The sequence below is a fragment of the Peromyscus eremicus genome, chromosome X (genome assembly GCF_949786415.1).
Source record: "Peromyscus eremicus chromosome X, PerEre_H2_v1, whole genome shotgun sequence".
Taxonomy (NCBI): domain Eukaryota; kingdom Metazoa; phylum Chordata; class Mammalia; order Rodentia; family Cricetidae; genus Peromyscus; species Peromyscus eremicus.
The window spans coordinates 1,049,333-1,069,379 of record NC_081439.1 but is presented as its reverse complement, the minus strand read 5'-3'; the positions used below and the strand labels follow the sequence as shown (position 1 = coordinate 1,069,379).

At 44.3% G+C, this 20,047-nt stretch overlaps 1 protein-coding gene across 1 annotated transcript; it reads right to left on the bottom strand.

Moving 5' to 3' along the window:
• Positions 1–2,159: 2,159 nt before the first annotated feature.
• Positions 2,160–19,384, bottom strand: Elk1 (ETS transcription factor ELK1). Its single transcript, XM_059250973.1, has 6 exons — positions 19,247–19,384; positions 10,539–10,782; positions 5,448–5,894; positions 4,465–4,896; positions 3,649–3,750; positions 2,160–3,562 (listed from the first exon to the last, which is right to left on the bottom strand). The coding sequence occupies exons 2-6, from the start codon at positions 10,746–10,748 to the stop codon at positions 3,464–3,466; spliced, it is 1,290 nt and encodes a 429-aa protein (XP_059106956.1). The 5' UTR covers positions 10,749–10,782; positions 19,247–19,384; the 3' UTR covers positions 2,160–3,463.
• Between the last annotated feature and the right edge of the window lie 663 nt (positions 19,385–20,047).

Genomic DNA, 20,047 nt, shown 5'->3' with positions numbered 1-20,047 from the left:
GCACAATTACTTTTGTACAGTCACCACTAAATAAGTTTCATGACGTTTCTTGCACATATAAAATCACCATTTCTCCTCTCCCTTCTCTCTTAAAACCACTTAGGTCACATCTCCAAGAATTCCCTATTTATAGCCTATTATAGAGTTACAGCCTCCTCTGAAGAACTGTTACATGAACACACAAAGGCATAGTACCTCAGACACCTCATCTTCCTCATGCAGTAATGAATTTCTTCTCAATCACCATGCCGACTCTTTTATTCACAGAGCTGTGTTTTGTTTTGAGACAGGGTTTCACTCTGTAGCCTAGGCTGGCTTCAAACTCACTATGTAGCCTTGAACTCATGGTGATCCTCCTACCTCAGTCTCTGAGTGCCAGAACTGGAGGTGTGAACCACCATGTCCAGCAAAGAGTTTCACATACAGCTTCTTAGACACTTGGTCCACTCACCATTCAGTCTCACCATCATTTCCCCTCAGTCCCTTCTGATATACAAGGTCACTAATTCACAATTGCTACAAGGCTTTCATTAACTCTCTGTGATCAGTTTCCCATGCCCTGGTCAAATACACCATCATTTTCCTCATACAGTCAGCTATCATGGATACATTTGTATATTTAATAGCCTCCAAGTTTCTCACATACCCTGATTGTGGTCACACAGTAGTTCACTGTCTCAGTCTCATTTTGTTTTCCATACATAAGGTTTGATTCAGTTTTATGAAATGTTTCAGACTTACATACTTTTCAGACACCATTTGGTTGTCAAGTTTCTCTCTCATAACTGCTGACTATGAGTCCTTGCTACTGCTGGCCCCATGTGAACAGTCCTTTCCTCCTCCTCACAGACAGGTTTGTGTTTCAGCTCCTCAGCCTCACCAGAACCTGTGGGGAAGCTGCAAATGTTAATTGCAAACCAGTCCACCACTCACTAGACTCAGGGTCACAGCCCCCCCCCCCACTCTCTCTCTCTCTCTCTCTCACACACACACACACACACACACACACACACACACACACACAAGCTTTTCAGACTTAGCAGCCACAGCCAATCCAGTTCTCAATCTTTCTCATGGTTTCTATAAAACACTGCATACAAATAGTCTCACACCTTGTACCTTGTGTCTTATCAGTCACTTCTTGGGCCTCATGGTCATTTTCTTTCACACAATCAGCTTCTTACACACATACTTCCATGACTTAATTTCACACACAAACTATTTCTCAAATGCTGAGGATTGCCTGATACTAAACAGTGAGATTTCTCATCTACAAATGGTGGTCCTTGACAATCTCCACTGGTTTTCGGCCCACACTTTCACCTACGGTTTTGGTCACTCAGTCTGCCCATGCTATCAGCCTGTCAAACAGTGTCTAATTTGCAGTCTCCACTCTCTACCTATAAACAGTATGTTATATAGATCATTGCAGGTTTTTGTTTTGAGACAGGATCTTGCTATGTAGCCTAGACTGTTCTCAAATTCACAAGCCTTTTGCCCCAGCTTCTGCTGGGACATAGGTATGTGATACCACACCTGGCTCTTATATAATATCCAATTATTCATTCAGTCTTAGTTGAGTTTCTGAAATACAGCCACAATTTCTCACATAGACACACTGTCAAATGCAGTTGGGACTGGAGGAATGGCCTAGTCAATAAAACACTTGCTTTGCAAGCATGAGAACATGCATTTGGTCCCCAGAATGCAGGTAAAAATTCCAGGCATAGAGAAGCACATGCTTGTAGTTCCAGAATTCAGAGGTGGAGACAGGTGGATTCTTGTGGCTTGATGGCCTGCCAGTGTATACTAACTGGTAAAGTCTAGGCCAATATGATACCCTGTCTCAAAGGAGGGGGACAGTGTTCCAGAAGACAACAAACAAGGTTGTTGTCCAGCCGCCACATACAATACCATGCACACATATGCACAAAAATGTTTGTGGTCACACTTTTGATCTGTTACACACAAACCTACAACCTTTCAGTCTCTCTCACCACACTGGTTATCAATCAGCAGTCTGTATCAAGTCTTTCTGACATACGCCATCATTCTGCTTATTTCCCAGTTAATTTCCACCTCCCCCTTACTGTTCTTCACAAACATTCATGACTGTCATAGCTCATTCTGCTGACACCAGGAGAAAAAATACCAACAGCTTTCAGTAACACCTTTAAAAATATATATATTTACAGGAACAATTCCCCAATCTCTGGGACTCTTAGAAAAAAAAGGTCCATTTTGGGGAAGTAAAACAAACAGTGGAGACGAGTGTAGCACCGTCCCCCAAATCACCAACCCCCAGGTCTTCAGGCCTGGTCTGGGTCAGTGCTGACAGGAGGTGAGCCTGGGAGTTTTTTGAATCCAACCTCTCCAGCCTAGAATTGATACAAGACAGGCTTCATGTCCCCCATTCCTCCCTCCCAACTCCAGGGACACTTAAAAGGGTCCTTTGTACCCGCCCGCAGGAAATTGGGGGGCTGGGAGGGAGGGAGCTGAAAATACACGTTTGGTATCAAAAATAAACACTTGGGGTTGGCAGGAAGACTGCCTTCAAATCCCTTACTTCCCACCCACCCGCCTACCCACCCATCAGATACAGGAAGAGATGCTTCCCTCTCCCTTATTGAAAAGCCCCATTTAAAAATAGATTATACTATCAAAATGGAAGAGGATGGGAGACAGAGAGCCCTGGAGAACTGGCTGGAGGGGCCCCCCAGACGGGGACCACCACCCCAAAAAACCCTCCATTGGGAGGTAATAGGCAGGCCCCCAGGGATTTGGAGACAAAGGAATGGCTTCTCAGGGGGAAGAACAATAAAAGGAATATTCCTCCCTGGCCAAAAGGTTACTTGAGAAAAGAACAAGCTGACTGAGAGGGTTGGGGAGGTAGCAATTCCTATTTTAACAATGTGATTCTTCCCTAGCTACAACTCCCAAACCATTAAATCACACAAGTGCTCCCTGGACTCAGATATATGGCCAGGAATAATAAAACAAAACAAACTAGCTCTTCAACCCATGTTCCAACATAAAAACAGGGAACCCTTGACTCCCCAAGGGCAGGCTGAGAAATAAATAAAGAAAGGTCCTTATCAAGCCATACCCTGATTGTCTTGTTTTAGGAAAAAAATGGGGAGGAAATGGGGTAGATGTCTTACCCACTCTCCTAAAAGGGTTAGGCCAGAATCTTCCCAGCGGCCTTCAAAAAATAAATAAATAAACCGCCCCTACCATTGAAGTAGGAGACGTGTAAAGGCGGCCACTGGGAGGCTGGCAAAAAAAGAAAGAAGTTGTCTGTTTTGGGTGGAAGTTAGTGAAAGATCCTCTTTCCCAGGAATATCCACCCCATCACAACCAAAGCATGAGTCTTTCAGTTGAATTATGTTTCTCCTTGAGATGGCTAGCTGGAGAGTTCAGGAGCATGAATGGAGAGACTCCAGAAAGGGGGTGTTGGTGTAAGTCATGGCTTCTGGGGCCCTGGGGAGAGCACCACGGGGGTTGAGAGGCCATCCACACTGATGGAAGGGATGTGCACCTGTGCGCTGCCACTGGACGGAAACTGGGGGAAGAAACAAGGAGAGGTCATGGATGAGAACCATGTTAGTGACTCTCACCCTTTCCAACATAGGGAGGAGATAATCCTACCTGGAAGGAGAGCTTGGCTGGACTACGGGGTGCAATTGGACTCAGAGTGCTCCAGAAATGAATGCTGGGGGGCAGCGAGCTGGGTGTCAGCAGCACCGGGGTCTATGGAGATGGAGTGGCAGGAACTCAATGACAAGTAAGGGAAGATGGAAGGAACCTACTTTCAGCCCCTCTACACATAACCCCTCAGACTTCCATGATCACTCCTCAAAAGTTCACAGACCTAGAGTAAAAGTACTAAGACTTATATATGACATCTCTCAACCTTTACAAAGACCACTCCCGCTAACCTCTAGGAGCCCACCTCCTGTTATTGACACTTCAATGGGCAAGACTATCCACCAGATTCTATCTGTGCACTGCTCTCAAACCTCGTAAGTGACCATTAGAAGAGCTCAACTTACCACTTTTACATTCCATTCATATAACTCACTAGGGAAACCCAATACGCAAACTCTAGGCCAAATAACCAGGCAGTTCCTCAGCTGTACCCTCTAGAAGCAAATCCAATGGAAAGCCCTAGGGAGTCAGGCTGCCACAAAGTCCTCAGACCTGCCCTTCTTCTTTTTTGAGACAGAGTTTCTCTGTGAAGCTCTGGCTGTCCTGGAACCCGCTCTGTGGACCAGGTTGACCTTGAACTCACATTGAGATCCACCTGCCTCTGCCTCCCTGTGCTGAGATTAAAGGCATGAGCCAACACAGTCTGGCTGACCTGCCCTGTTTAATTAGCTCCTCAGAGCAGCTAATTACATTTGTCACCTGTGCCAATGTCACCCAGCCAGGCTGCCAGCCCTTGTTCCTTTGCAAGGCACTCACCAAGGTATGTGTGGGTAGCAGGGATGGCGTCAGTGCTGGCCCTGGTGCCTGCAGACCAGAGCCTGTTCCTGATCCTGGAGTTCGTTCGGGTCCTGGGCCACCCAGCAGGCTTGGGCTAAGTGGAAGTTCCAGGTCCCGGGGCTTCCGGCCTTTCTGGGGTTGGGCAATCTCATTGGCAGAGGCAGAGAGGCCACACACCTGTGCTGTATTCTCCATTAGGACGGCTGGGAGCCGAGCCAGCAGGCCTTCGGAAGTCGATACTTCTGGTTCAGCTTTGACAGTTTCTGAACCAAAGCCCGCAGCTCCTACAGCTTCCAATTCTTCCCTAGGCTCCTCCACTTTCACTTCTGGGGGCAGTGGACGGCCAAAACCTGGCTCCAGACTCAACTCTTCTGATTTCTGGTTTGGGGCCTCAGGTGGGGTCAGGATAACCTGGGAGAGGAGTGGGCACAAAGGGAATGCATAGGCGTGTAGAATGTTTTCCTGTGGGTCATCCAAGGATATCTCTAGGAAGACATTTGATATTGGGGGCAAGGCTGTATCTACATACAGCATGTCCTCTAACTGGCCATGGGACTTAATGGAAGTGGAGATCCTCTGGGGCAGTGGCCTGGGGTGAGACAACTTGACAAGGATGAGACTCTAGACTAGAAGTACCACTGTCATTCATTCTCATACCCACATTAATCAGAAACTCTGGAAATGGGTCCAGACAATCTGTGTCTTAAGGCCATCCTGGTGATTCTGATGAATGCTAAAGCATGGCAACCAGTTGCATTAGATGTGACCATGTAAGGGACTAATTGTGCAAGAAATGCAGAACTGTCCTCCCCTTTTCTCTGGGGGAACTTGTGTCCCTACTTCTACCATTACATCCTTTAGTAGGACACCTATATTTATTCTACCAGTTTTGTGCTTCATTTCAGAATTATGCATCCTTCCTCTCCAAGGCCTTTACTAAATTTCCAAATTCTAGTACTCACCTGCAGGGGCAGACCAGCTTCTTCGGCTTCTAAACAGGCTTCTAAGGGGTTTGGACTGGTGCTCCTGCTCCCTGAGGGGGGTGCTGGTACTCCTGCAGGGGTAGTGTTGGGGAGCACTGAGGCAGGCCGAGGATGAAGGGGTGGCTGTGGCTGTGGCTGCAGGGACTGGATTGTGAAGGTAGAATAGAGGCCCGAGCGCATGTATTCATTCCGGCTGCTGCGTGCTAAACCACCTTGGCCTGCCATTCCTGCACCCTTGGGTGTTAGTGGCTTTCCAGTGGCAGTGTCCCCTGGGGCTGCATGGATAGCAGCAGGGGCCATTGCTACAGTCGAGGCTACAGACACCTCAGGCTGAGGTGGGCAGTCTTCAGTGGAGCACCCTGCAACCTCTGGGTAGGACACAAACTTGTAGACAAACTTCTGGCCGCTCACCTTTCGGATGATGTTCTGAGAAGTGAAGAACAGGGTGGATGGAGGGTCTTGAGGGCTGTTTCTCTTCTCCTGATGTCTTTCTTCCTACTTGCTCCCATTTCACTCATCTCTTTTAGGCTTGTGGATCCTTCCTCTCTGTCTATGCTTTCCTTTTTCCCCTCTCTGTGTCTCTCCCCAGTTTCAACTCCTTCTCTGGGCCCCCTCAACAATTCTTTAGTGTCTCTTCCCATCCATCTCCCTTCAAGTCTTCTGTCACTCATCTTCATTCACCTAACTCCCCTTTCCCCACTGGCTACATTTCACAAGGGACCAATTTAGGGGAGCAGGTGAGAACTATGGACCTGGGTTTAACAGAGTCAGGAATGTTAACAGGACTGTTTTGGAAATTAACTACTTCAATAGGAAAATGAAATAACTGATATACATGTTGGAAGAGTCTAAATTATTATAGATGAATAGGGAGATAAAATGACTGATATAGAGGGTTTTCATAACAATTTATTGATTGACTATATGTGGGAGGGGAATTAGTATGACTGACTCATGTGGTGGCATGAGTATGCCATAGTACATGTAAAGGTTGAGGACAACTTGCAGAAGATGGTCTCTCCTTCCAGTATGGAGGTCCTAGGAAACGAACTCAGGTTCTCACGCTTGGCAACAAGAGCTAAGCCACCTCACTGGCCAGATATAGTGGATTTTTTAAAGCTAGTGATGCTATGGAGTAGGGAAAGTCTGCTGGCTATTTGTTTTTGTTAACTCTAGCTTAGAGTCATCTGGGAAGAGGGAACCTCAACTGAGAAAAAATGCCTCTATCAGATTGTCTTTAGGCATGTCTATAGGCATTTTCTTGCTGTGGGTGGTGCCATCTCTGCGCAGGTGGTCCTGGGATGTATAAAAGAGGTAGCTGAACAAGCTATGAAAGGCAAACCAGTAAGTAGTGTTCCTCCATGGACTTGGCTTCAGTTCCTGCCTCCAGTTTTCTATCTTGACTTCCTCCATGAAGGAGTGTAACCTGTAAGATGAAGTAAACCCTTTCCCCCCCAAGTAGTTCTTTGTCATGGTGTTTATCACAGCAATAGAAGGCACACCAAGATGCCTGTTGTGGTGGTGCATGCCTTTAGTCTCAGCACTTGGGAGGTAGAGGCAGGAGGATCTCTGTGAATTTGAGGCCAGCCTCGTCTACAGAGTGAGTTCCAGGACAGCCGGGGCCACATAGAGAAACCCTGTTTCAAAAAACCAAACAACACCCCCCTACACAAACAAACAAACAAACAAAGCACACAAGACAGAAATACCAGAGAGGGCTATTGCTGTGATAGACCTGACCATGTTATTTGGAAAGGAGTGCAGTAGCACCTGGAACTTTGGGCTGGAAGAGCTTACTGTTCAGAGCTTCAAATGAGCTGTGAGGGAACTTGGAAGATAATGCTGAGAGCAGTGCAGATGATGGGTTGTGAACTTTCAGAGGGAAGTTTGAGAGTCCCTTAAAGTCTCTAGAGGGTCCACTTACATGATATTCTGTTAAGAATCGGTGGTTTCTGGTAAGCTGGAAGTGAAGAATTAGTTGTGATTAACAAGAGACCGGCACAACTGCAGTGAAACCTTTGCTTTACTGGGACAATTGATGCTGATTAACAGAGGCTGGAAAAATCAGCTGTGAATAAGAAGAGATCAGGAACACTGAGGTGAAATACTTCAAGAAGTGTTTCCTTAGGGTCAGTGCACAGAAGCTGTGGTCCATAGGGGGCCAAGGATACATATTATGCTGGTAGCTGAACTTGGCAATGTGTAAGTCTTCCACATGGTATCTGGTTTAGTGGCATGAAAGCTGCATTACTGAAGGGGTTATGGAGAGCAGCTGAGGCTTGGTACTGTGAGAGGCCAGGAGAGGTCATTGGTGAAGGTGCAGTTTCAGTTGCAATAGATGTTCCAGGATTGAAAAGATCGTGGAGAGAAGCTGGGGCTTGGCACCATATGATAGTGTTGGAGTCCCCACAGAGAGGCTAAGAGGCCCGTGGTGAAGGTGCATCCACAGTTGCAGTGGAGACTCCAGCCTACTAGAGAAGCAAAGACTGTGGAACTACCAGTAAGGATGGTGACAAGTGTGATGTGGAACTAGCCTCTGCCTAGGAGACAAGCTGTATATGCTACAGATGGTGCAGCTGGAGAAGTAGAGCTTCCCAAAAGAGCCTAAAAGATTATGAGTGAGTCCCAGATGCCAGATGTTCAGCGACAGGATTTAATTTAGACTGCTGGAATTTGGTCTTGTTTTGATTTGATTGTAACCAGTTCTTCTCTTTTGGAGTAAAAGTAAGAAAGTATTTAACTTGCTTTTTATTTTATAGGATCTCACAGTTGAGAAACATTGGATATTTTAAAATGATACTGAACCTTTAAAGTGTTTAAAAGACTCTGGGACTTTTAAAGTTATATTATGCTTTATATTGTGATATTGATATTAACATGACATCTTGAGGATAAATAAGAAGTTAAAGATTATACTTTAATAGTGATGCATTAGTGTGTCAAGTTGACAAAAAGGGTCAAATGTCCTGGTCAGTTTTTTTGTCAACTTGATACAAACTAGAGTTATCTAGGAAGGACCCTCAATTGAGAAAGTACCTCCATCAGATTGCCCATAGGCAAGTCTGTGGGGGCATTTTCCTGATTAATGATTTGATGTAGTAGGGCCCAGCATACTCAGGGTGTTACTACCCCTGGGTAGGTGGTCATAGGTTGTATAAAAAAAGCATGCTGAGTGATCCATCGAGGAGCAAGCCAGTAAGCAGCCTTCCTCTATGGCCTCTGCTTTAGTTCCTGCCTCCAGGTTCTTGCCTTGAGTTCTTCCCCTGGCTTCCTTCAATAATGGACTGTGACATGGAACTGTAAGGGAAACAAACCCTTTCCTCTCCAAGTTGCTTTTGGTCATTGTGTTTATCCTAACAAGAAAATAAACTAGGATAGAAATATCACTAAAGAGGACAGGAAATGTCTCATTTTTAGTACCATTCTGGATATTTAAGCTAAAGCACTAAGAAAATGAGGTAACTGGCAGTAATTACAGAAGAGCATGAAAAGCTGGCATAAGCATGAGGAGTAGGGTAGCAAGGTTTGCTTGGCTGGGTCAGAAAGCATGCTTTGTGGTATCTTAGGACACTGTACAGGATAGTTTTGTGTGTCAACTTGACACAAACTAGAGTCATCAAAAAGGAAGGAGTCTCAGTTGAGGGAATGCTTCCATGAGATGCAGTTGTAAGGCATTTTCTCATTTAGTGAGCAATGGGGTAGAGTCCAGCCGTGGGCTGCTGATCCTGGGTTCTATAAGGTAGGTTTATCAAGTCAGGGGAAGCAAGCCAGTAAACAACTCGCCTCCATGGCCTCTGCATCAGCTCCTGCCTCCAGGCCCTATTTGAGTTCCTGTCCTGACTTCCTTCAGGGATAAACAGCAATGCTGAACTGTAAGCCTAATAATAATAAACCCTTTCCTCCCCAACTTGCTCTTTGGTCATGAGGTTTTGTCACAGCAATAGAAACCCTAACTAAGACAGACACATATGGTTTGCAGGGTTCCAGGGATGTCCTGGTGGTCTGAGAAGACCAGAATGAGGAAGAGTAATTAATATTGCTTTAGAGGTTTGAACTGAAAGAGTACTGTATGAAATTGGAATATATGCCATAAACTATCAAAGACACAAATCACAGGTGAGAATTATCTTGTTGGGGGAGAAAATGAGGAATCTGAGGACACTAGGTATTTTGGTGGAAGTCTTAATGCTGGTCAAGTATTTCACAGGGTATCCTTGTGTTTTTCAGAAAAGGAATGAAAAGGGAAAATTATTAACATTGTTTTGAAGATTTACACTGAGGAAATATGAAATAATTAGTATAAATATTGGGGGAGGGAAATATAATGCAGATCTGGGAGTCTGAGTGTAAGATGAGAAAATCTAAAAATTGAGTTGCAATAGTGATATAGACAATGAGGTGCTTGCTGCTCTAGGAATCTAAGAGTAGAGGGCATGGAACTGGCACTACATATGTTGTTCTGGAGCATTTAGTTAAAGGCAAAGGCTTGTAATCCTAGCACTCAGAAGACTAAGACAAGAGGAATGCAAGTTTGAGGCCATCCTCAGCAACACCAAGAGACCTGCTTCAAAAATAAAAACAAAACAAAGGAACAGGAGAAAACAAAACAATTGATAAAGATATTAGGGGTTCTAGAAAATGAAGTATGGAACCTTAGTATTATGTCAGGATGATTTTGAGTCTAGAAATAAGAATATGGATTGTTTTGTAGTAGAGAAGATTATATATAAAGTAACCAGGGGAACACATTAGTCCGAGGGTTCCAGAAAACACATTATCTCAAAGCTGGCAGGGAACTAAAGGCTGGGTCAAATATTGGTAAATTTTAATATGGTTTTCAAAGTTATAGCTATAGTAATTGAGACAACAAAATGAAATTTCTAGGCCAGAAGTGTAATTTCAGGAATTGGGGGGTAGGAGACAGGACGGTGAATTTGAGGACAGCTTAGGTTACATAGTAAGTTTCAGACAAATCCAGACTACATTGTGAGACCCTGCCTCAAAAGGAAAAAACAGGAGTTTTCTGGTAGTAATTTCAAGGGTTTCCAGTCCTTGTCTCTGAGGCCATACCTTGTCATAGTAGTACCGCAAGGCCCGGCTGAGCTTGTCATAATTCATGTTGGTCTTGTTCTTGCGCAGCCCCCATAGACGGGCCACCTCCTCTGCATCCACCAACTTGAACTCACCACCATCCCGTGAGGTCCAAGAGATGATGTGGCCATTACCTTGTTCTCTCAAAAGCTGCAGCAGAAACTGCCACAGCGTCACAGATGGGTCCATCACTAGTGAAGCGCTCACGCCATTCCAGGGGTACCTGGAGGACAGCAAAAGTGATTTTTTTGTTACCTTGCCTACACCTCTGTTCCCAAATCCCACTACTATCCCCTAAACAGTCCCCTAAACTCCCTCATGTAGCTTTGGATGTCCCTTGTACTTGACACATGGGACAAAAGTGGAATTAAAAGATATTTATGTATGTCTGTGTGTATGTGAACATGTGTATGCCAAGGGGGACAAGAAGAGGGCAATAGATCCCCTGTAACTAGAGTTACAGGTACTTATGAGCTGTCCAACACGGGTTTTGGGAACTGAACTCAGGTTCTCTGTGAGAGCAGCAAGCACTCTTTACCATTGAGCCATCAGTCCAACCCTGACAAATGTGTATCATTAAGGGCTAAAGGGAAGACAGAATACAACCTGAGCCCCAAAGAGTTCCATATCCTAGTTGGAGTCTATGTTATGCTACATAGCAAAAAGGAATTCTGAGATGAAATTAAGTTTACAGACCTTAAAATACAGCAATCACTCGGATTTTATTTGGGTTCAACTGAACTGTATGAGCTTATTTATTTATTATGTATACAGCATGTTTGCCTGCAGACCAGAAGAGGGCACCAGATCTCATTACAGATGGTTGTGAGCCACCATGTGGTTGCTGGGAATTGAACTCAGGACCTCTGGAAGGGCAGCCAGTGCTCTCAACCTCTGAGCCATCTCTCCAGCCCCTGTATGAGCTCTTTTAAAAGCAGACAAATAAGGCTGAAACAGAGATTACAGGCAGAATGGCAGGAGAGGCAGTAGATTCCAAACATCAGAGGGATTTTCCCTGTTATTCCTGACTCTGGAGAAGGCTCCAAGACAAGGAAGTTGGGCAGCTTCACAAACCTGGAATGACCCTCAGCCTACAGCCAGTAAGGAAACCTCAGTATTACAACTCAAAGGGCAACCTGAAAGAACAGGAAACAATTCTCCTCTAAAAAAGGACTAAAGTCCTCCCAAGACATTAATGTTAGCCTGGTGAGAACATGGTTGGATTTCTGAGCTACAGAACTATCAGATGATAAATGTGTAATTTTTTTTAAAGACAGGGTCTTACTATGTAGCCTAGGCTGGTCTTGAATTCTCTTGTCTCAGCTTCATGAGTACTGGGATTACAGGTGTGCACCTATACAAATGTGTAGTTTTAAGGAGATCAAGCTAATTTATACAGCAGTACTAGAAAACTAGTGAAATGTCTTTGACTGGACTCTTATAATCAGTATCTTCTACCCCATTAACTTTTCCAGGATGTGCCTTTTGCTAGCCCCTTGTAAACACTGTTTACTGCATATGGAGCTCACTCAAAGGTCCTTTGTTTTATGAAGCCTTCCAAATCTGAATACCTACACTTTTCTGTCCCTCAATCCCCCATTTTTCTAACCTGTGATTGTCCCTGTATGGTTTAGGCTTTTAAGAAATGTTTTCTTGATGAGCACAAATTAATTATACATTATAATGTGTTTCATTGTAACATTTCCATTATAACAATTTTGATGACATTCACCTCAATCACCCTATCCTGCTCCCCTCCCTTTCCACTGATCACCTTCCTCTTCCCAACTACGTCTCTTTTTATTTTATGACTTTTTTTTTTGTGATCCTATGAGTTTCAGTAGAGTTGCTCACAGGGACATGGGTGAGGGTTTGTTTCAGGAGCACAGACACCTTATCAGTGGCTATACTACTGAAGAAAATGTCTCTTGCTCTTCCAGTAAATATTAAAGGCCTAAAGATCCTCAGGAAATGGTGGGGCCATATGAGTCCTTCTAGTTTTTTTCCCCCTTTTTGTTTGGCATTGTTGCTGTTGTTTTGTGACAGGATCTTATGTAGTTCAAGCTGTCTTTAAATTCTTGATGCTATTGCCTCCATCTCCTGAGTGCTGAGATTATACATATCCCACATATCCTAGCATACAAGGCAGCTGCTTCTTTCTTCAGTGCTGGAGATCAACTTTGGGGCCTTATGCATGTTAAGCACATGTTTTTAATCACACAGCTTCACCACAAACCTATGCCTTTCTTTAAACAAACATGTAAACTATTATGTTAGGCACTGCTCTAAGCAGAAAGGCTGGCCTACTGGACAATCAACCTCAGTCTAATGCTAGACTTCTATGGTTTGAATCCTGGGTCTGCAAGTTATTAGCTGTGTGATCCTGGCCATATTCATTAACTTCTTTGTACCTCAAATTTTCTCATTTGTGAAATAGGGATAGTGATACATCCATCTATAAAATAGTGAGTATGTAGCATTATTATTGTGTGAATTAAATATAACATGCTTTGGGTAAAAGCTTTAAGTGTTTTCTAATTTGTTCATAAATCCTTTTTCTGCTATCTCTGAATCCAAAAAGCTCTAAGAACAAAAAGCTTTTTTGTAATTCTTTTGGCAACAAAACATGATTTGAAAGAAAGCAAGCTCATTCTGGTTTTTATTGATCCTTGCTTAGTGTGAATGTTCATACATTCTGCTGCAGAGATCTGAAAGCAGCTGGTGACAGAGCTGGCTGAGCGCATTATGTAACATATCATATGTGCACCCTGCTACCTTTCTGAACTGAAAAATTCACAATTCTTAAATACATCTGGTCTCTGGGGGTTTGGATAAAGGCATGGGCTGTTATTTTTATAGGCATTGACTCACTTATCTCTCATCCCAATTCTGGAAAGTAGGGACTTTTTTCCTTTTGGAAAGGAGGTATTATTATAATATCACTAATTTATACACAAGGCAGATAATTTATACACTGAGGCAAAAGATGTCCAAGTGACTTCACTATGCTACACTGCTGTGACAGTTCCAGGGATCTAAGTGGTTCTGTTGTTCATTTTTAGAGACAGAGTCTTATATAGCCTAGGCTAGCCTAAAACTTGCCACACAGAGGATGATCTTGAACTCCTGATTTTCTTGTCTCTACCTCCCTAGTACTGAAATTACAGGCATGGGTCACCATGACCAGCTTCAGGGGCCGAGGCTAGCCTAAAACTTGCCACACAGAGGATGATCTTGAACTCCTGATTGTCTTGTCTCTACCTCCCTAGTACTGAAATTACAGGCATGGGTCACCATGACCAGCTTCAGGGGTCTGAGAATTTAACCACCTGCAGGAGTCTGTATCAGGTCCTTTGAGTATATATTACAGCATCCAGTTTAGTGTTTTTATGGGATTCCTTAGTGTTTAAATGAATGGGTCCCTGTTTCTTGGGTCTTCTCTTGGGCTACTTTCTTTCTGATTGTTTTGTCCAGTTGCAATGTGCTAGTTTTTGTTTTATTTTATTATAATTTATTATTATCTCTTAGAAGCCTGCTTCTTTTCTTTTCTTCCCTTCCTTTCTTTCCTTCCTTCCTTCCTTCCTTCCTTCCTTCCTTCCTTCTTTCTTTCTTTCTTTCTTTCTTTCTTTCTTTTTTAGAGACAGGGTTTCTCTGTGTAACATCCATGGCTGTCCTGGAATTTGCTTCGTAGACCAGGCGGGCCTCCAACTCATAGACACCCGCCTGCCTCTGCCTCTGGAGTGCTGGAATTAAAGGTGTGCACTACCATACCTGCTCTGCCTGTTTGTTTTCTTATGACAGACAGAAAGGGAGTGGATCTGGATGGGAGAGGAGGTAGGAATGAACTGGGGTAAGAGGGAGGGGAAACCATAAGCAAAATATTATGTGAGGAAAAAAAATCTATTTTAAATAAAAGGAAGTACAAAACAAAACAAAATATCACCTCAACTAATTACTTCCTTTAGGCATGCCTTTCAGAGGAAGGATGTTCCCTGTCATCCCATCACTGCCCTTTCCAATAAGCAAAATGGAACTAACTTTCAACCTTCTAGTCCCTGTAAAGATGGGACTCCATCAACCAGCTGTCCACCTGGCTGGGATTGTTAGATTAAGAATAAACCTTCTAAGGTTTTGAAGAATTTATGATTTATATTTATAGCCTTATTCTTTAATCTGCATGAAATTACAGTATGATCCTCGTATATCTGAGCTAGTTCAAGGTTCATTTAGGACAGTGTTACACAGCTGTCCAAATTACAGTGCCAAGAAACAGTGGATCAGAGTCCCCTCCTCAGAGCTCTAACAGACTAAATATACCCAAGACTGACTTCTTTCAGAGGCCCTAAGACCAGTGTGACTCCTAGTGGCGAAGACAGGCAATTTCACCACCTCTTCTGAGCTGTGCCAAAATCTAGCAGCTAAGTGAAATCTGCCCAATTAGTGTCCAGCCTATCAGACAGGGGGCTGAATTTGATTACTTACTGCTTCTCTCACAAGAATCCTAGTCACCTGCCCTTTCCAGAAGGCTTTCCTTTCACTCCTCACCTCATTCACTGGGTGCCTCAAAACAGCTTGGGACACAACAGACAGGAGCCCCTGAATGCTAGTGTAATTCACACATTTGTGGGGCAGTAAGAAATGTTTCAAAAAAGAAAAAAAACCACAACACACAACACAACATAACACAACCACTCTCCAAAAGGTGGACTGTATTATTGCCTACATTTTACAGACAAGTCAGTGAAGTATGGAGAAAGTAGTTAAGTAACTTGCCTAAGATCTCACCATTGGACGAGATGCTGTTTGATGGATGAATTCTGACTCAGCATTCCTAGCTACTCAAGACCAGTTCTCTATGAAGAAAACATAGATGGGCAAGATCCCAGAGTGACAAGAATGTGAATAGGACGGCTTCCCTGACGAAGTGACATTTGATGGAGGGGAGGTAGTAAGTCATACTGATGTCCATGGGAAGGATAATTTGGTAAAGGGAACAGCATATACAAAAGCTCTGAAGTGGTTATCCGAGGTATCATGGTTCCTAGGATAATGCCCACTTTCTGAGGCACACAATGTTCTCTGCCAGGAGTGTCATTTCCTCCTAGGACTAATTCTATCATATCATTAAGTTCTAGCCCCTAGCAGGTAGAATTAGTTTTTTCTCTGCACAATCCAATGCATGGAGTAACCTGTTTGTCTTTGCAAATTTGTTCTGTCCTGGTCTTCACAGTCTCACACTCTGCCCTGTTATGTCTGTGTGGCTTTGAGCAAGTTGCTCAACCTCTTTATGCCTGGTTAAATATCTGTAAAATAGGGTATTTTACTCTCAAACCAAAAAAGAATTAAAAAAGTATGCCTTCCCTCAAAAGCTTTTTATAAGGATTCAACATGCCAATATATGTAAAAGACTTAGAAAAGTGTCTCTAGCACATGGTAAACACTCAATAAATGTTAGCCCTTAGGCTGTGTGTCATCCTTCTTCCTCCCCCTCAACCTCTGTAGGACTCTACCATCCGGCTCTCATCATGTCTATGACCTTGTCTTCTACCCCTTCCCCTCAACTCTTTTCCAGCCACACTGGCTTTTGAACATGGTAGGCACAATCTGACTTCATGGTCTTTGTACTGAGTGTTCTTTCTGGTACACTCTTCCCTAACGCATTATGAGTTCTTCCTCTGTTTCCTTCAGGCCTTAATTCATGAGTCACATTTCCAAGTGTAACCTGCCTTGTCCCTAAGATTTCAAATACCTTGATACTCTAGTCCTATTTGCCCGACTTCATGTTTGTTCCTTAGCATTTGTATAATACACTAATTTTACCTATTTATATAGTCTGTCTCCCTTACTTTTAGTAATACCTGCTTCCTATGTGCAGGGATTTTTGCCTGTTTTGCTTCTCCATATATCACTAGCATCTAGAATGAATGCCTGGTACTCACTAGGTGCTTAGAAAATATCTGTTAACATTTAAACAGTCCCAACTAATATCTTAATTTGCTTTTCTTCTTCTTCTTCTTCTTCTTCTTCTTCTTCTTCTTCTTCTTCTTCTTCTTCTTCTTGTTCTTCTTCTTCTTCCTCCTCTTCCTCCTCCTCCTCTTCTCCTCCTCCTCCTCCTCCTCCTCCCCCTCCCCCTCCTTCTTTTTTTGTCTGCCCCACCCCATACTGATGTCTGGGATAAATTTTCATTTTCAGTTTTGTGACAGGATCTCATTCCGTAATCCAGGTTGGTCTGAAACTCACTATGTAGCCCAGGCTAGCTTTTACTTCCTGAAAACTCTCTCTTGGTCTTCCATGCTGGAAATATATAGTTGTAAGCCACCATGCACAGCCTAGATAACATCTCCCCCTCATTTATTTGTGCAATCAATTTTTCCAAGTATCTACGGTACAGAAGGCACATTTTTTAGATGAAGACAGAACACTGAATAAGCAGATAAAACATATAAGTCCCCATAGGACCTCCATTCTGAAGAGAGACAGACAATATATGAACTATATAGCATTTTTAACAGTGACAGAGTAGACAGGAACAAAGCAAGCAAGCAAGAGACCTGAACCCTGTTGGGTGTGCAAAAATCAGATGGTCAAGGGGAGGGGTGGGTGTTGACTACTTTGTTTTCACACAAGAAGTATCCTTTGAAACATTTTTATACATGTGTCTTTATATAGTACAATCCAAGCACCAGTGTGACAAATACATGTTTTACTGAAAGAATACCACCCAGATGCAAAGAAATGAAAGCATTCTCTGAAACATCTTTTCTATTTGTGCCTTTTCATATCACCAACATCACATTTCTGTTAATGAATCCTTCTACACTCACCTTATTCACAAATCAAACGGCATTCTTAGAAACAACTTTAGTGTGTTCCCTGCACAGTGTGGTGAAAAAATTATTTTGGGTATGGCAACTGAACAAGGCCTAGGAAGTTACCATGCAGAAATGTGGACATAACGTTAAGGGAGAAAGAAGAGCTAATGCAAAGGCCCTGAGGCTGGCCTGTACCTGCTGTTTTCGAGAAGCAGTGAAGAGGAGGCCAGCATGGCTGTACCATGGGTCTAAAATGGGGAGGTGAAGGAGGTAAGGTCAGAGAGGTGACTTGTTTAACTCACATTTTTTCTTTGCACTGGAAAAGATTATAGTTCCCGACTCCCCCTTTTCAGACCAGTACAGGGAGAAAGTAGTTAAGCTATTCATGTAAAGTCACAGCACTGCTGGGACTGGGAATTAATGGGTCTTGAAACCAGTGTGGAATGGGGATAGCTCTATTGGAAGAAGGAACACCAGAAACAAAAGCCAGGTACTTGGAACTAATTTGGAATATGCCCTCATGTGGGATGCAATGAGGTGAGAGAGGGGCACTTCAAAAATGTCCCTTGCAAGTAGTTATTGGACCATTTCTGAGTAAGGGTTTTAATCTCCATATGCCCTGGTTTTCTTAGTCGCCTGTCTCACAGGGCTGTGATGAGGACTAAGCAAGCTGGAGACTATAGAACACTCTGCCTGGTACATAGCAAGTGTAAAGTGTAAAGGTTAGCTCTGACTGTCATTAACATCAGTACCACTACTGTACTTGAAAACTATAGCAAGGCAAAATGTCTAAGTGGTTAAGAGTGTCTATAAGTGTCTATGTAAAGTATACAGTAAAAGTCCCTGGGTTTCACAAGTACACAGGATCGCCTAAGAGACGGGGGCAGGGAAGATTGATCCAACACACGGAGAGGAGGAGGGAAAGAAAGTACAAGGCCTATTTTCCTTGGGGAAGGATTGCAAGCACTGGACTCAGAAGGATATGAGAGAATGCAAACACTGAGGTGGCAGGAGGCTACTGAATAGACCCATTACAAAAGGAGGGAGATAAGGTTTAAGCTGACTCCTATACAATAGCAGCGAAGAAGAGCCATCACATAAGGATTAAAATGAGGGACAGAACAAGGCCATAGACTGGGCTGCCGAAAATGAAAAAAACAAAACAAAACAAAACAAACAAACAACAAAACCACACCAAACTGACCCATTGTTAAAAGGAAGCAGGTCAAAGGCTGGAATCTACAAATAAGGGAGAAAAGTGATAACTAGAGGGATGTGAATGCAAGCATGCAGACTAACCCACATTAAGATGGGGGCAGTGGAAGGAGGTGGGTAAAGTCATGGGTTTATGAACTGGGGACTCAAGGGGATGGAAACATAAACTCAGGTGGACTCACTGTTAAACAAACATGGGGTCTGGGGGTGGGGTACAGCGCCACGGATTGATTCACTACGAAACATGAGGGAGGGGTTCAATAAACAAGGCCACAGAGGATCCCCTTAAAGTTGAGGCTAGAAGAAATGCAAACACTTTAGAAGCATATACTACCAAAGGAAGACTGGATAATGCAACAGACTGGTTCTCAGTAAAGTGGGGGTTGGGGAGGGCAAGACCACGGACGAGTCCATTAAGTTGGGGTGAGGAAAAACATAAGCTCGCAGACCGATCCATTATATAGAGACAGCAGGAGGTTAGGCCAAGCTCAGATCCACTATAAGGGGCAAAAGGAGCTGGTAAATACACACATAGGGGAAATCAGTTGGTAGCAGTAGAGCCGAATACCGGCAGGCTGGGCCAAGCCACATCCCCTGAGCGGGGGCGAGGATACATGGGGTCATAGACTGGGCCCTTCACCTTGTGGGCTTGGGGCTCACCTGTGTGTGGCGCGGTGGTAGCAGCGGCAGCTCCGGGGGGCGGGGGCTCCATATGAGGCCCCACCGCCCCCCAGGCCTGAGTTCCAAGGCGGCGGCGGCGGTGGCGGCAGTGGCGGCGGCAGCAGCACCCAGAAGCCGCCCCTGCGTTTCCCCACCGCTCACGTGGGCCCTCAGGGGAGGAGCTGAGCGTCCCGCTGCTCGCTGATTGGCTAAAAAGCCAAGAGTGTAGGCACAGCTTTGCCTGGTGGTTGAATTCTAACTGAGCTGTGACATGATTGGCTTGAAGGATATTGATGGACTGCAGATGGCCAACTAGAGAGGCGTTGGGCGGCACTGGTGCTTCACCCTGATTGGATCAAGGAGGACTGGTAGCCAAGTGGGCAAGTGCCAAGGTTGGGGTGCGCGCGCGCGCGCGCGCGCGCGCGGGGGGGGGGGGGTGTTGAGGGGGAGGGCGCCTGGTTCACATCGATTGGCCTAAGTGAGATTGATGGCAGACAGACAGCCCCAGAGGATGGAGGGGCCGTGGATGAGCTCTGTTTTCAGCTGATTGGTGGAGAGACTGAGACAGCTGCCAAAACACCAAAGTAGGTGGTGCTGCACACCATGCGGTTCAGCGGAAACAGGACTTATTTAGAATGGGGAATAGCAGCAGGGTAGGGCTTGACTCTATGTAGGAGGGTAGGGTAACGCTATGGTAATTAGCTAGGCAAGACAAATTTAGAATCCAGCAGAGGTAGGAGGACTGAATGGCTGCCAGATATACAGTGTAGTCGAGGTTGGAAATTAACTGTTTACAAGGGC

What these genes read in the sequence shown, in the direction of transcription:
- Elk1 (XM_059250973.1), bottom strand. Translation starts at nt 10,748, where the DNA reads ATGGACCCATCTGTGACGCTGTGGCAGTTTCTGCTGCAGCTTTTGAGA. An exon ending in TGCTACCCACACATACCTTG is followed by an intron (nt 3,751 to 4,464) that starts GTGAGTGCCTTG and finishes CCATCTCCATAG; the next exon opens with ACCCCGGTGCTGCTGACACC. An exon ending in CAGCCAAGCTCTCCTTCCAG is followed by an intron (nt 3,563 to 3,648) that starts GTAGGATTATCT and finishes TTCTTCCCCCAG; the next exon opens with TTTCCGTCCAGTGGCAGCGC.